General features: G+C 43.9%; 1 protein-coding gene across 2 annotated transcripts in view; it reads left to right on the top strand.

The window, feature by feature from the left end:
- The first annotated feature begins 5,156 nt into the window (after nt 1-5,156).
- SLAIN1 (SLAIN motif family member 1) overlaps nt 5,157-16,755 on the top strand; it is a 46,311-nt gene continuing 34,712 nt past the window's right edge. Inside the window, exons 1-2 of one of the 2 annotated variants that reach the window (XM_072994709.2) lie at nt 5,157-5,860; nt 12,267-12,406. In XM_072994709.2, coding sequence (XP_072850810.2) covers nt 5,352-5,860; nt 12,267-12,406 — 649 coding nt within the window. In that variant the 5' untranslated portion in view covers nt 5,157-5,351. The remainder of the gene's footprint in view (nt 5,861-12,266; nt 12,407-16,755) is intronic. The other variant, XM_072994708.2, reaches the window with a different exon arrangement.

Here is a 16,755-nt window from a genome sequence, read left to right on the forward strand (position 1 = left end):
TAAAGGAGGCTCCCTAGTAATGTTCAGCAATTTTTCTACATCAAAACTGGCATTCACGTTGAGACAGACGTAAGAGATATAATTTGCGAAGCACTGGAAAAAGACATTACTACATACTTTCAAAGGCTCCTTAGAATCTTCCTGTGTCAGGTTAAAGCACTGACACTCAACACAGCTCCAACAAAACAGACGTACGTACAGTAGTGGGAAAGTATCTGTCATATTCATATTCATATTTCATTGATTGTGCAAAGTTTCCATAGAGAATCAAAAAATAAAAACAATTACTGTACTTTTTTAAACTCAGCATCCTAATATGGTTAATTTCATTCTATTAGTTTTATTTCATATATTTGCCTTTTGCTCAACACAATAATGCAGCCTTAGAGTTTATTTTATTTTCCCAGGATTACTTTGCCAACAGTGTGGTCACAATGGAAGGGTTGTGTGTTAATACAGTACACACAAACAAAGAGCAACCCTTTCTCCAAACTGATTGGATGCAGGAAGTACACGTGCAGCTTTCACTTAGGTTATGAGTCATTAAAATAATCAGCTTGTATTGATGATCTAAGTTTCTGCAATGTTCAATTTGCATAACTACAATTTGAAATTAGCAGTTACAGACTCTAATTATTTTGTTTATTATCTCCTCCCCGCCCCCCGGGGTCCCATTCTCTAACCCAGAATGGGACACAGCCTATCTTTTTTGTGATGCATTGGTCTCAGGGGAATCAAGGTTAAAATTCCCTTGAAGATCATCTAGTTCAGTGTTTCCCAACCATCCAGATGTGTTGAATATATAACCCTATTTTTATTTATTTAAAATTATTTTTAGGCTGCCATAAAAGATAGGCGAGATAAACAGTACTCCCAAGGCATCCTGCAATTCAATAAAAATAATTTAAAAAATCAATTAAAACAGCAATTATGTGTAAAATTGGCAGCCCAAAGCTAGAAAAACTAGGGAGAATAGTTGCTATCCAGAGTTATTTTGCCGGTGTGGAAAAGAAGGATGCTGATGAATGTCCCTCTTCCATATAAATTAATTCCAGAGTGAATTGTGGTCTAATACATCTGGAGGGTACCAGGAAGACTAATGTAGCCCAGTCCCAAAATGTGAGTGAAGCGAACTCAATGTCTCAGCATTCCACCTGTAACATACGATGTAAAAATAAATAATTTTATGCACGTGTATCTTGCTGTCTAATGACTCCTACTAATGCTTGTAAATCTATTATCCTGAACACTGTCTTGAAATCCCATAAGATACTCAGGAGAAAACAAACAGAAGGTGGAAACAGTGTATTTAAAACATATATGGAAGGAACAAAAGGATGACAGACTCCTTTGAAGAGGAACCCTATGATGAAGAACCTGAAGTTCTAGAGAGCAAAATGAAAGCTGCTCTAAAAAGCACTAGGAAGAAATAAAGCACCGGGGGGATGGCATACTGGTAGAACTGTTTCAAGACACAGAGACTGATTTTCTCAAAATCCTAATAAGAATATGGCAACAAAAATGGAAAGCAAAACAATGGCCCATGGACTGGAAAGGCTCAATACACATTCAAATCCCTAAGAAAGGAGATGCCAAGAAGTGTACTAACTATAGGACTACTGCTTTAATTTCCCGTGCAAGCCAAGTAATACTCAATGTTGCAACAAAGGCTTTTACTTTATATGGAGCAAAAAAAAAAATCTCTGATGTTCAAGCTGGATTCTGAAAAGGAAGAGGCACTCAAGATCATGGTGCAAATATCTGCTGGCTACTGCAGAGCACCAAAGAATTTCAGAAGAAAACCAGTCTATGCTTTATTGATTACAGCATAGCATTTGACTGTGTAGGTCAAAAGAAACTATGGGTTGCTAGTAGTATAGAGGCTGGAAGAGGTAGATGTGCCTCAGAACTTGATTGTCCTGATGCATAACTTGTATGTGGGCACGAAGCTACTGTAAAGACAGAATACAGAAACAGAATGGTTTACTATGGGCAAAGGTGTCAGACAAGGGTGCATTTTACCCCCTTATCTGTTCAATCTATATGCAGAAGATATCATACAGAAAGCCAGACTAGAATCAGATGAAGCAGGAGTAAAAATTAGTGGAAGAAATATCAGTAATTTGAGATATGCAAATGACATCATCTTACAGGCAGAAAGCAATGAATTAAAACAACTATTAGTGAAAATGAAAGAAAAAAGTGCCAAAGCACAACTGCAGTTGAACATGAAGAGAAAAATCATGACTACAGAAGATCTACACAGTTTTAACAGTGACAATGAATAAACTGAATGAGTTGTTTTGTATATGTTGGTTCAATCATGAATCCAAATGGAGAGTGCAGCCAACAAATCAGAAGAAAACTGAGACTAGGAAGGGCAGCAATGAAAGAATTAGAAAAGATAATCAAATGTGAAGAGATGTCACTGGAGACCGAGACCAAGATCATCCAAACTCTTGTATTTCCAACCATCATGTATGGGTGTGAAAGCTGGACAATAAAGAAAGCTGAGAGGAAAAAATTATTCTTTTGAAATGTGGTGCTCAAGGACAGCTTTTAGGATATTGTGCACTGCCAGAAAGACAAACAAGTGGGTCCTAGAGAAAATCAACCATGAGCTATTTCTGGAGGCAAAAATGTTGAAACTGGCTGCCCTGCTTTGGACACATCATGAGAAGGCAGGAATCTCTGGAAAGACAATAATGCTGGGAAAGGTTGAAGGCAGCAGGAATATAGGAAGACCAGATATGAGATGGACTGACTCCTAAATGAAACCACAGGTATGAGTTTAGAAGAGCTGAGCAGGTCTGCTCAGGACAGGACATGTTGGATGTTGCTCATTCATAGGGTCATCATGAGTTGGAGGTGACTTTTTGGCACACAAGGACAACAAAAATACAGTCACACTTTATTTATACTGTCAGCAATGAAACAACTTGGTCATGATTACTGAAGTCCCCAGAATAAAGCCAGGAATATTTCAGCTTTGCATTTCTGCTGCTTATCCCACAGTTCATTAAAAAAAAACTTCTTGGGATCTGTTTGGCTGAATATATTGTACTGGAGCTGGTTAGAAAGCTCAGTTGTTTAGGTATCTGGCTGCAGCAGCGGAAGTTGGGAGTTCAAATCCCCACTGTGCCTCCTACAAGCAGAGCCAGCCTGTGTGGCCTTGGGCAAGCTGCACAGCCCCAGGGCACCCTCAGAAGAAAGGAACGGTAAACTACTTCTGAGTACTCTGTACCTGGAAAATCCTGAAAAGAGTCTCCATAAGCTATAATTAATGTGATGGCACATAACTACAGTGGGGTCTTGACTTCAGAACTTAATCCGTATTGGAAGGCGGTTCTCAAGTCAAAAAGTTCTCAAGTCAAATCTGCATTTCCCATAGGAATGCATTGAAAACCATTTGATCCGTATCTGCTCTTTTCCGTCCATAGAAACTAATGGGAAGTTGCTATTCCGCCTTCGACCACTAGAGGGGGATATTTTGTTTCTTTTTTTCTTAGGTCAAGAAAGGTTCAGGGAAGGCAGGGAAAATACAGTCCAGGCAGGACAGTACCAGGCAGTCTGAAGACTGTCTCCCAATCCACTCTCTAAACGCTGGGAGGAGTGAGGAAGCAGACAGGCACCCTTTTCACTGGCCAACAGTTAACCGAAAGTTCAAATTTTGCACTTTCCCTGCCTCCCACGTGTTTTTTTCCAGTTCTTAACTCAAATCTAAGTACTTAAGTCAAGTCAATATTTTCCTATGAGAGCGGTTCTTAAGTCAAAATGTTCTTAACTCAAGCCGTTCTTAAGTCAAGACCCCACTGTATTACAATTATAATACAGTACTGGCTGGGACTTTAAAAAGAAAAGAAAAAGAACCTTAGCAGCAAAAGTCACTAGGATGTACTGGGGCATTTATGATCTCCCAGTTGCGAAAAAGCTCTGTAAATAGTAGGTGGCTTAAATTTGGATATGTTTCTTCAGGGGGCAATGTTGTAGAATGTCCACACTATACTGTACGTCTATTTCTGTATGGGCGCTGCAACAAATCCTGTCACCCGCACCATGTCCTGTCCAGATGCATAAGGATTAAGCACATGGTGCTTTCCTCCCCATCACTTCATCTCTGTGCCAGGAAGAGCTTTTTCCTACTAAACTTCTATATGCCAGGCTATACCTGATCATACAGAAGCCGATCAGTTTGAAACACTGTTGCCATCTTTCATTGGGAGGGTTCTCATCATATAGAAAAAAAGGTTGTGCAATGTGTGAGTTCCCCTGGTAAGGCCCCTGCAGCCAGTAGGGCCCCCATCTAAGGTGGGTTCCCTTGATCAGCTGGCCTTGGCATATCTGTGTAAGAGGTGAATGTTGCTGAATTGTTTCTAAGGTTGGTGTTTACCTGCTTGGTAGTTTAAAAAATGAAAAAGATTCCCCCATGAACTGAGGTCAAGCCTTTGACAACCAGTTCCCCTTGTGGTTCATGGGGCTGAAGGCCTAAGAGCCAACAGTGGGCAGCCCTGTGGGGGCAGTGGTGTTTTACACACACACACACACACACACACACACACACACACACACACACACACACACACACACACACACACACACACACACACACACACACACACACACACACACACACATTTCCAGCGTCAAATGATGGCTAACGCCCTTCCCCTTGCAAGAATGGACTAGAATGTTGCCAGGATCACGACTGATTTCTCCAAAGCGTCATCTCCACTATCAGACTTTGGGCAAGTTACTTTTCTATACATATGTTACAACTCCCAGTCCCCACCCCCCACACCCCAAGTCAGCACGGCCAGTGGGAGAGTCTGGGCGCTGCAGTCCAACAAGCTTTTTTTTTTTCCAATCCCGGCCGCCAGTCTTTTTCCCCTACCTCTTCCCGCAGCAGATAAACCCACAGCGGCCCTTCTAAGACCCAGCTCGCGCTCAATCTCTCTGCCCCCAAATGACAAAATCCCTCCACGGCCTGCTCGATGCTTTTTTGCTGAATGGGCTGGGTGGGGAGGGGCGGAGCTTCCCCCCCCCCGCGCGTCCTGCGCGGATTCTCCCCCTTCCCTCTCCCCGCGCAGGCCCAAACCCCCCGCGCGGCGCTCATTAGCGTCTCCCCGCCCCGCTTTGTTCCCATTGTGTGCCTTCCTTTCCCCGCGGCCGAGGGGGAGGGCGCTGCGCGGACGCAGGCGGGCGGGCCAGGAGGCGCCCGGCGCATCTTGGGCGAGCGGTGGCGGAGGAGCGGAGGCGCCTCTGCGGGCAGGAAGCCGGGGCAGGACGCGCCTGTCGCCGCCGCCGCCTCCGCCTCCCGGGCGCTCGGAGGGTTGCTTTGGCTGGCCTCCGGGATGGAGGCTGCTTTGCTGAAGCCGATCGTGGCGGAGGTGAAGCCGGGCGCCGGGGCGGTGAGCGCCGAGCTGGAGGTGAAGAAGCTGCAGGAGCTGGTGCGCAAGCTGGAGAAGCAGAACGAGCAGCTCCGCAGCCGGGCGGCCGCCACCTCCCCGTCGTCGGCCGCTCCCGCGCCGGGCTCCGGCAGCCCGCTGATGCAGCAGCTGCTCCTCTCCCCCGCCGCTGCCGCCGCCGCCGCTTCGGTCCCGCTCCACCAGCAGCCAGCCACGGTCCCCGGCGGCGGCGGCAGCAGCTCCCCGCCGGCCGGCCTCCCCAGCCCGGTCCCGGCGCTCCTGTGCCAAGGCGAGCCCTTCGTCTACTTCAAGCCGTCCCCCACCGCCGGACCTCAGGGGGCCGCCGCGGTCACCCCCGCCCTCATCCCGCCCGCCACCATCCTGGACGAGGTGGAGGTGCTGGATCTGCAGGGGGGCGCTTGCTTCGAGCGGGAAGAAAAAGAGGAGGAGACCTGGTGGGTACCTCGCGCGCGGCCCCCCCCATCCGGACCCCCCTGTCATTTTCCAGGCCCGGGAAGCCCCCCCGCCCCAGACTCGGGTCTGCAAACGCCAGCTGGGAGTGGAGGGGAAAAAGCTTCCGCGCTTCCCTCCTCATTGCCTGGGTGCCTTCCAAGAGAGGCGCCCCCTCCTCGCTTTCTCTTACCCAGCTGGCGCTTTTCAAGGCTGCCTTATTAGCATTAACTCTTCAATCCCCCTTGATCCTGTTTCGCTGCAATTTAAATCTGCTTCCCCCCTTCTTCGCCCCTTAATGTTTCATCTGTTGTCAGCAACTCATCCGCGAAGGGGCCCACTTGACAGATCCCTGTTTCCCTTCCCAGCTTCCCGGGTCCAGGATTTGATCCTCTTACAAAAGATATGCCTTTGCTGTTTTGTTTTAAAGAATTGTGTGTTGTTGTTTTTTAAACAACCTTTAGAAACACAGATCTCATGGCCTGTTGAAAAGAAAGGAGGTAGAGAATTGTTTTTGCTTCTAGATTCAGTTGTTTGGGGAATAGCTCAGTTCCACAAGCAGTGAGATGTGTTCATGGTAGTAATAATGTGCCATCACCAATTCTGACTTTCGGAGACCCTTTCCAGGGTTTTCTAAGTACAGAATACTCACAAGTGGTTTACCCTTCCCTTTTGGGGGCGTCCTGGAACTTGCCCACAAGGCTACACAGGCTGGCTGTACATGTAGGAGGCACCATGGGGAATCGAACCCCCAACGCTACCTAAATCACTGGAATGCCAATTCGAAGATCATTTCTGAAAAGAAGTAGCCAGCCATTCCACAGTGCAGATTTGGTAAAGAAAGTTGGACTGCCATTGAGGAGTTGAATTGGGACACGTTTATTTTCATTCTTTGCTGCTTTCTCTTGGCTGCACTTTGAAATTTCGCTCTCTGTGTTGAGACCCTTCATTTTAGGGTGGCTCTAAAAAATTTTTGAAGAGGTTGGTGTGAGAAAAGGAAGAGGGAGACTGAAATGGGAAAGGAAGGTGACTCCCTTTAAGCTTATCTCGTTGAGATCGGTGGGACTTGCTGAGAGAGCCCAGGATTGGAGAGAGGATGTGAAGCAGGGGAGGGAGTCCGGGTGAGAACAGCAGCCTGAAGGCTCCCTCAGAGTGGAGACCTCTGGGGGAGGCGTGGAAACCCGTTGCCTGGGAAAGATTTCAGGACTGTGGTCAGCAACTCTAGTCCTTAAAGGGATGGCCCTGAATAGATGTTTTCAGATGAAAAGCTGTGTGAGCGGGTCTTGGAAATGGAATGCCCATCGAGGCAGCAGTGGTGATTTATAAAGCTGCAGCAGACAGGCTAGAGATCGGGGGCCAAGAGAGCCCGAGGCGTGTTTTAATTGTAAAAAAAAAAGAAGAAGAAGAAAGAAAGAAAACAACAAGAAGAGTATATTCATTGTAATGGGTGTCCCTGATCTTTTCGGATCCAGTACTCATATTTCATCCCTGTCTGAAACAGGGTGCCTCCCCAATTTATTTATTTATTTATCTTGGCAGAACATAAAGCAACATTATTTCTCCAGTATTTTCTCCCCCCCCCCTTCCGCTGCTTATTCCTCTCTCTGGGCCAACCAGTATTTTACATGCAAATATTTAATATTTTACTCCTTGATAGCAGCAAGTTAGGGGCAATCAGCTTGGCAGCAGAGAGGCAGGGAGAGAAATGAACAAGCTCTCCCCCAAACCATCTCCTTCCCATGCTTTCCCCACCCCATGGGATTTGAGATGCAGGTTTGTAGGGATGAGTGCGGTGGAAGGTCCTGGAGAAGGAAAGCATGGTGGGAGGAGTAGAGTTGCATGTTCATTGGAAACTGCCCCCTCCCAAAGTCTGGGGTTCCTTAGACAAAAATCAGCTCTCAGTACAAATACAATCAAGAATAATATGATTTTGGACCTCCATTACTCTTTATTTCTCTCTCTTTGTCTCTCTTACTATGAACCTCAACCACTCTTCCCCCCCCCCCTTTTCTTAGGCTGTAGTCATAGGAATGAAAGAAAACCTCATTGCTAAAAATTGTAAAGAAAAAAAAGTATTGGTGTCTTTGATCAGTATTAATACTAATTATATGCTGTCAAATCAATTGTGGCTCATGGCAAGCTTTTTCAGGGTTTTCCAGATAAATACTCAGAAATGGCTTACCATTCCAGCTTATCCAAGCCACACAGGCTGACTCTTCTCCCTGAAGGCACAGTGACAAATTGAACTCCCAACCTCTGCAGCCAGATTCATAAATCATTATCTAGGCAGTTTTGGCCAGTATTACGGTGTCCGCTTGTTTTTTATTGTATAATGAAGCAACACTGCAAGACTCAATTTTGGTCACTTCCCAGCAATTTCACAGGAAAAGCCCATGACAGGGGCTCAAAAAGGTGCAGGCTGGGTTGCTCTGAAGATGGATTGGTCTACTCTAGTGATCAGGTTGTTTGCTCACCAGAAAAGAGTGAACCAACCCACCTGTTTAGCTCACCAAACAGTGGAGCAACTATCCATCTGATCAAGCCCTTAGTCCCTATGACTGTTGGTGGGGAACCTGGCTACTATAGTTCCCAGCATTCCACACCTCTTGCTGTGCTGGCAGGGGTTTACAGAAATGGCAGTCCAAACATACTTCAATAGCCACAGCATCTGGAGAGCCCTAAAATTAATTTAGTTTACTCCTGAGAAAACATCATCAAAACTGGTATATTTACTTTTCCTCCACAGAGGAAGCCTAAATTGTAATTATATAAAAATCAATGCACCATTTCTAAACCTAGTTAATTAGCAGTAGATCCTGTTGATTTTCACAAGTTAGGCATAGCTATGCTGGTGCCTTCTAGTGTTTTAAATGTAGAGATCTTACAAAGCAAGTCATTATTTAAATCAGGAATTTGTAAGATTTTATGTTTTTTCTTTCAGAGCTGAAGCATAAGCAGGAAATTATTGTAAAAATGTTCTGGGCTTAGCAGAACTGACAGAAAACAGGCTGTAATTTCCCACCAGAGCAGAGCTATCTGTACTTGAATGTTGCTGCTTTGTTATGCGAGATCTTAGTTAAAGCCTGTACTTGCTTACTTTGGTGTAAGCTGGAGTGAACCCTTCTGCCCACATGCTTGTTTGTTTGTTTGTTTTTACTTAGAAAGCTTTTTAAAGAAATAAAACTGTCGCTGAGAGATACTATGTTTATGTGAACGACAGTTTCAGAGAAATGGTTTCTTAATTTCTGGGCATTAAAGAATGTTTTAACTCTGTTTGAAAGTGTTATCGTGGTAGGATTATTGGACAGAAATTAAGTGGACATACATCTGAACAAGTGGGTTGCTCCTCATCTTCTGAGATATCCAGACCTCTTTCCCCGCGGTAAAACCATTTTTGTCTTGCTTTGTTCTGATTTCTCAGGATGTCGTAATTTCAGCTTTTTGTTTTGTTTTGTTTTTTTTAAATCAAAAGCTGTGTGTATTGACACCTTGGTTCTGAAAATGACCAGGTGTGAAGCATGGATAAGCAGTGTAGGATTCTTAGTTTTCCACCATTTTTCTGCTTCCCATTCTAGATCCAGGCTTTCAAAGAACTTTTTTTTCCTGTGAGGCTGAGGCCAAGATCTGTGGGTAATGGAGGAAGAGGAATGTGTGGGTGGTGCCTGGAAAGAAAGGCCACAGAAGAAATTGGAGAGAGCGAGGATGATGTGCAGGTTGTCTCCATTAGCAAGGGGATCCTCTGGTGTCCAGAGCGATGGAATCAGACCCATGGAGTCTCCTCCCCTCGCCCTGCAAAACCTTACTCTGTTTAGGCAGTGGAGAGGTAAGACAGAGGGAGCAGAGGTGAAGAATTCTTGCTGTTATCTCTGAATGGTGACCAGAGATGATGATAGTAGAGGCTTCTTGCATGCTGGTTTTCTTCCCTGTTAGGAGGGAGATCAGCAGGGTAGGCCTACCACTCTTTGTTGGTGTCTGCAAGTGCTCACTTCCCTCCTTCCTTGCTCCAGGAGCTGAACTCAGAAAAATCCAAGTGTCACATTCCTATATGTTCTGATTTGTGCCTATCAGAATGCAAGACATTTTCAGTTTTGAGTGGTTTTTAAGACCTTCTAGCTTTACAAAAAGTGGTCCTCAAAACAGCTTCTGGTTTGTTGTAGCTGAGAGAAAGTGCTTCCCCCCCCCCCCCCCGTGCTGGGCAAAGAAACAGCTAGAGACTCTTGAGATTCTGGCCTTAATGCTGTTTGGGGATATATTATGGCTCTCTTCCCCTCTCCCATATTCTGTTGAGTTCTCGTCAACAAAGTGAATGAAGAGAACAGAGCTAGTGCTCTTCCAGGTATCAGTCTGCCCATCAGTCCCTCTCATGCTCTTTTGGGGTTGCTCTGTTCGAGTATGAATTGTTCTGCCACTCTGTGTCCATTCCAGGATTTCTCACTGAATGTTAGCCAAATAGTTAAATAATGCTCTCTTCTAGTACAATCCCTTGTTTGTCTACTAAAGCATTATGTCCCATTGTGTTCAGTGAGGCCTGCGTTTTGGGAAATGTGCATAGAAATGAAATCTTAGCCATGTAGAAATAATAATTAGCAAACTGTTCACATGAAGGTGTGAAATCTCTGCCAAACATTTTTGGTTAAGACTGAAAAGGAAGTAATTGCAGGGTGTGTGGATGCCCATTCCTTTTAAAACAAAAAATGTATTGATAGTTTTTAAAATGCAACAGTATTAGACAGATTGTATTAGAAGACATATGAGTGGTTGGTACTTACGTTTTATTGTTCCTTGGCCTGCTCTATAAGAAGAACTCATTTTTACAATTTTTACTTCATGTTTCTATTTCTCTGTGTTTTCTATATATGTATATTTATATACGTATGTACACGCATATAAATTCTTGAATGCATACCTGTACACATGCATGGTTTTACTTGCAGATGACCACGGGTGTGGCGGTGGATGTTCTCTGAGGCGAGGACTAGGGGTGGCTGTCATGATGAGTGTCTCCACTGCATATTTCACTTCTACATCCCTGAAAATAACTGGAACCACAACTGCATGCATGTGACACACATATATGGAAATAAACATGATCCCTCCGACTTTAGATTGGTGACTTCTTGGCCATGAACCTGGGTTTACTGCTGTGTAATGGATGTAAAAGGCTCCCAGTGAAGTGCTTGTGTTGTTTTGGTGTCAGTGCGAGTTAAGGCTTCCTTAACTTTCTCTGGACTGTGCCCAAGACACTAAAGTTTGTATTTACTTAGTTATGTTGAAATGCTTAACAGACAACTCTCTACCCAGGGGAGTCTGAAGTGAAGAGCTGTTATGAGATGTAGAAGATATTATTTCACACTCTGGATTGACAGAATAAGCTTACTGTATTGTTCTTTAATAATATGGTGTTAAGGTATGTACTGTGTATACATGTATAACAGTCCTCAGAGACAGGCCTGAAAAGGCAAATCCAAAACTTAATGTTTTTGACAAATAGCACAAATTGGGAATTTATATTCTGAAAAGGAACTACGTTTCCTGGAAATTACAAAATCCTTCCGCATTATCAGCAGTAGCATATGGATGAAGTAGAGGGTGCCTCTCCCCAAAATACCAAGGAGGGTGCCATCCCAGATTTAGTCACGACTGGCATGTTACATTTTACCAGGAAACACATAAAAATATTGTTGCAATATCGAGGTTTACTCTCTGAAAACCAGGGCCAGTATCAGTATGTGGATCCTTGGACAGAGGTTGGGGTACAGCAATATGATGTGACTCAGTGTTGACATCTTCTCAGGAGTCCTTTTAATTTACTTCTTGTAGCCAGGCCCTCCAAGCATCTAGATCCCACTGGCATTTTAACCTCCCATTATGCTTCCAGTCTTCCAAGAAGATTAGTCAGGCATGCCATGAGAAATCAAAAGGGTGCCATTGGACACTGCTCAGAGATCTGCTGCTTTTGCTGCTGCCTGCCATTGCTGCATGGATAGACCTCCCAGGGTCCAGCAGAAACTATTCTGATCTGTGGATAGCTTGGAAACGCCGCTTGTTTGGACGAGAACTTCCAGAACACCCCCAGTCAGCACGGCCACTGGCTGTGCAAGTTAGAATGCTGGAATATTTTTTTGTAGTTCAAACAGTATTTTTGCTAAGCTCTGGTCCTCTGGCATCTTGAACTGGAGCGGGATCTGTGTAAAACAGTCACCCATTGGGTTTCAGGACTCTGTGGAGTCGGCAGATTGGATCTCCCCAGTCTAACTGTCTTAATATGCATAAATATAAAAACTTATTGAGTTCCCAATTTGCAAACTAGTCGTTCTAAATCCCTTTAGAACGCTTGAGTTATGCTTCATTGCTCCAAGAACTACTGTCTGTGCTATTGTCGTGCTGAAGATTTTCTTTGGCTCTGTTCAGGTTGTATGTGGTCCCTGCTAAGAGCCTCATGCCTCAAGAGAAGTCACTGAGTCCTCTACAGTGGTGTCGGCATGTTCTGGATCATCCAAGTCCTGAGATGGAAGCTGCCAAACGTTCTTTGTGCTTCCGGCTGGAACAAGGTAATTCTGAGTTGTCATTCATTGCTTTTCAGTTCTGAACTGATATTGTTCTCACTGGATTTAGAACCGTTGTCACACTGTACCATAAGCAGGCAGGATTGTCTACAAAATCTTTAAAACTAACTTATTCCTTACGCTTGGAACATAGATTAAGGATCTATGAAACCTTTCATGGTTTGTGGCTGTGGAGGGTTTTTTGTTTTGTTTTTTTGGCTGTGTATCTCAAATATCTATTGCATGGGTGGACAACTTCCAAAATTCCAGTGAGCCACACATGCCCATTGCTGAACTTTGGAGGGTCATTCTCACACATGCTACTCCACAAAATAATTTTCTTTTTTAAATGAAAAAGCATCATTATGTCCTCTAGTGCAGTGGCCCTCAACCTTGGGCCTCCATATGTTATTGAACTACAACTCCCAGGAGCCTTCACCACCACCTCTGCTGGCCAGGACTTCTGGGAGTTGAAGTCCAAGAACATCTGCAGGCCCAAGGTTGGGGACCCCTGCTCTAGTGGCCAAAAAGCTTTTAGGATTTTTTCCAGTTGTTTGTTTATTTGGTTGATTTTTTTGTGAGGGGAGGAGCTGGGAGGCTGTGTTTCAGGGGACTTCATGTGGCTCCTCAAGATCTACAGCAATTCTTCAGAGTCTCTTGGATAGCCTCAGCTTTGGAACTTCTGGCTGAAATTTGGATTCATACCTGAGTATGGATTTTGCCCTTTCCAATGTTTGAATGGCCATCTGATTTCTTCAGCTCCTGCTTATCTTGTTCAAGAGCCCCTATGCAAGTCCCTCCTTCCTAATAGAAGTAAAATTTATAGAATCAGATAGATGGTGGGTCCAAGATAACTGTCTCTATCGATAGAACTGCAGTATTTTTCTTGATGTTATTCTCTATATTTTTGTCTGATATGCTTTCCTCAATCCTATTTTTGTTTAGGCTTAAAAAAAAAAAGTCGTCAATCACCTGATGCAATCTTGCTCTAAAACAGGGGTGTGGAATCAGTGGCCTGTTAAGGCCAAATGTATGACATTGGAACAGAGTCCTGAGGGCACAATAAGATTTATAACACCCCTTGGTAGTTTGAGTCTGTGTTGGTCCATTACGGATGACATTTATCCCTGAAAGGTTTAATTCCATATGAGATTAGATAGCCTTTACAATCGCATCAAAGCTTATTTGGGTAAGGTAAAGGTAAAGGTTCCCCTTGACATTTTCAGTCCAGTCGTGTCCAACTCTAGGGGGCAGTGCTCATCCCGTTTTCAAGCCATAGAGCGAGCACTTGTCCGAAGACAGTGTCCATTGTCACGTGGCCAGCATGACTAGGGAACGCCGTTTTACCTTCCCACCAAGGTAGTACCTATTTATCTACTCGCATTTGCATGCTTTCGAACTGCTAGGTTGGCGAGGAGCTGGGACAAAGCAACGGGACCTCACTCCGTCACGTGGATTCAATCTTACGACTGCTGGTCTTCTGACCCTGCAGCATACAAAGGCTTCTGCGGTTTAGCCCACAGCACCACCACATCCCACTAGTATAGTATTTGGGTATAAAGGTATAAATATTTTAAACCATTGTTTTATTCGGGGTGAATTAAGCAGAGAATAGTGATTCCAGGAAACACCAGTCTGACTTTATTTTTAGGCTTTATTTATCTAGCTGCTTCTATGCATAGAAATCTAAAAATTAATAATTCAAAAAGTATTGAAAACATTCTTACAGTTATGATAAAAAGCTGTTGGTATGAATGCTTAAACAGAAATCCATTATTGCACATTGTGAATTATGATTGTCATCCAGAATTCTTGTAACTATGGAAAGTTGCAAAGTACAGTGAAAGCCTATGGAGGCAAAACCTAAGTTGTAGGCAAGAGCAAGGAGAATGTTTTAATTCCACTTTTAAAATGAATGAGCTTAATACCTGAAAAGACTTTGTGTGTGTGTGCGCGCGCTTGTGTGCCTCCTGCCTGCTTTGTTCCTCTTGGTTTAGTACGGTGTTACGGGTGTACTTTATATAGTCTAAATGTTTTGACTTACTGAAGCAAACAAAAAGATACCCACTTAGATAAAATGGAAATATCAATGGAACTGGCTATTACTGCAAAAAAGACTGATAGTCTTGTGTTGGGCCATATCCTTGTACCACAAAGCGACCTGGGCTTTGACAGGAGTGCCGACCACAGAGCATTCAGGAATCCTACAGGATCCATAAGTCTCCAGGAATGGATCATTTTAATTAATCCTCCACCTTTGCAGAGGGTAGTAGTGGCAGAGAGTCTAAACTTTACCAGGAAATGGTCCGACCATGACAACAGGGTCAAAGATAAATCCACCACATCCGGACCACCATCCCCCTGTCCCATTGAGAATACTAGGTCAAGTGTATGGCCTTTCTCATGAGTCAGGCCGATGACATATTGAGACAACCCCATGATGCAGAAAAAGCCAGGGCTTGAAAGGTTTCATTAATTATTTTGTTGTTTCTTTAATAACTCAAAACTACTAGATTATCTTAGGTGTGTCAGTAACTCACAACAAAGATAAACAAATGTGTGGCCAGCGATTCATAAAACAGGAATTTATGAACCAAATCCTGTCAAGTTTCCCAAGAGAGTGTCTTTGTATGGAACTGAAGATGATTTTACTTTCAAATCCCCTTTGAAGTTTCACGGTCTCTCGCTATCATTTGTTTTGTGTTTTTTTAGCAATACCTGAGGGGTATAGCCGAACCAAGTACATGTTCTTATTCATGTCTGTGTTTTTTAAAATTTCCTTCAAGGGTTCCTATTTCCATATGCCACTTTTATTTTCATAGAGTGTGCTTGACTTTCACCTCAGGATGCTGGGATTTCAGAACCAATTACTGAGGGATGAATGTCTGTTACTCTTGTTATGAAAACTTGGCACTCGGAAAGGGGAAAACAGTTCTTTCAAGTTCTTGTTTGTTTCTTGAGTTGCTGGAAGTATTCTAACGTGACACCAGTGGTATCAAGTAAATGGCATTTTCTTGTCAGCAAGAGAATATCTTAATTGGTCCATCGCACTATAAAATATTTAATGGAACCCATGAAGCTACCATCAAGTGACAGTCTATTGATCCATCTCACCTGGTATTTGACTGGCAGGGGCTTTCCAAAGTCTTTTCTACTCAGCTCATTGAGTAGAATTTGGTCGTTGCTTTTTTGGACTGCAGCTTTTGGGGCATTCCAGAAGCTATAGTCCAAAAAGTTACTTTCCCAAGCTTTGTAGAGTCTTGTGTCCTGAGATCCTTAGACACTATTCTTTCATAAGAATAAGGCAGCCTGATTGGGGGAAGCAGATATTTTTGTCTCTCCTAATTAAAACGTTCTAGCACTTCAGCTGTGTGAACTCTTGCTTCACAACATCACTGATTGGCCCCATGTATGGTGTGAATTATTAAGGGACCTCAGGCAATAGTATTTTTTAAAATACATGTCCAGCCTTTTGGATATCTGCCAATGGCCATGCAATAATCTGTCTGTTGTTTGCCACCTTTCCTTCTCCCATCAGCAAGTTGGTTACAGTATTTAGTACCAAGTTTCTGAATGAACTGACTCATCATGGTATGTTGACAGTGCAGTCCATTCAAGAGAAACCTCACATAGGCTCATAGGCCAGGAAGTATTGAGTGCTGTGTGCAACAAGAGGGATGCAGAAGAGTTTGCATGCTAAGCAGTTCAAGAGCCGGGGAGTTAAGGAAAATTGGTGCAGTCACTAGATTGACTTTGAAAAAAAGGAATAAGCATACAGAGATATAAAGAGTGGTGCTGGAACCTCTCCCACCACCTAAGTTGAGGGGAAGCATCTCCCCCGTCGCTGCTGCCAGATGGTGGTTTTGCTCTTAGAGCAAGAAAGGGGACAGGTTCTGTGGAGAACAGTACTGGCTGCAGAAAGTAGCTCGTTTTGCTCTGTATAGAACTGGTCAAACTCATTCTTCAACTGTGGGTCTCCTTCGTCAGAGCCATGCATTGTGCTTTTGTGCCCTGGGAGGTGAGGGTGCTCCTGGTTAACTTCTCAGAGGTATGTCTGACTTGCTCTGGAGACAAAGGCACTTTGGAACAATGGCAGAAAACACAGTTGTGGGAAGAAGTCACCCTTCTGTTCCTTCATCATCTGGGTCAGTGTACCTCACTTCACCCAAAGGGAGCACTAGAAAAAAAAAGACCTTTGGAAAGAGAGGTGCGTCAATCAAGTTTGGGGAAAGAATTTCAAGGGCAAAGATATGCCGAAGATAACTCGTTTACATAAGGGAGGTCTGTGTGCTCCATTTTGTGGGGAAGGGATAAAAAAAAATCAGGGAAGCTTTTGAAGGTCAGGGACATTTCAT

The sequence above is a fragment of the Pogona vitticeps genome, chromosome 3 (genome assembly GCF_051106095.1).
Source record: "Pogona vitticeps strain Pit_001003342236 chromosome 3, PviZW2.1, whole genome shotgun sequence".
Lineage (NCBI taxonomy): Eukaryota > Metazoa > Chordata > Lepidosauria > Squamata > Agamidae > Pogona > Pogona vitticeps.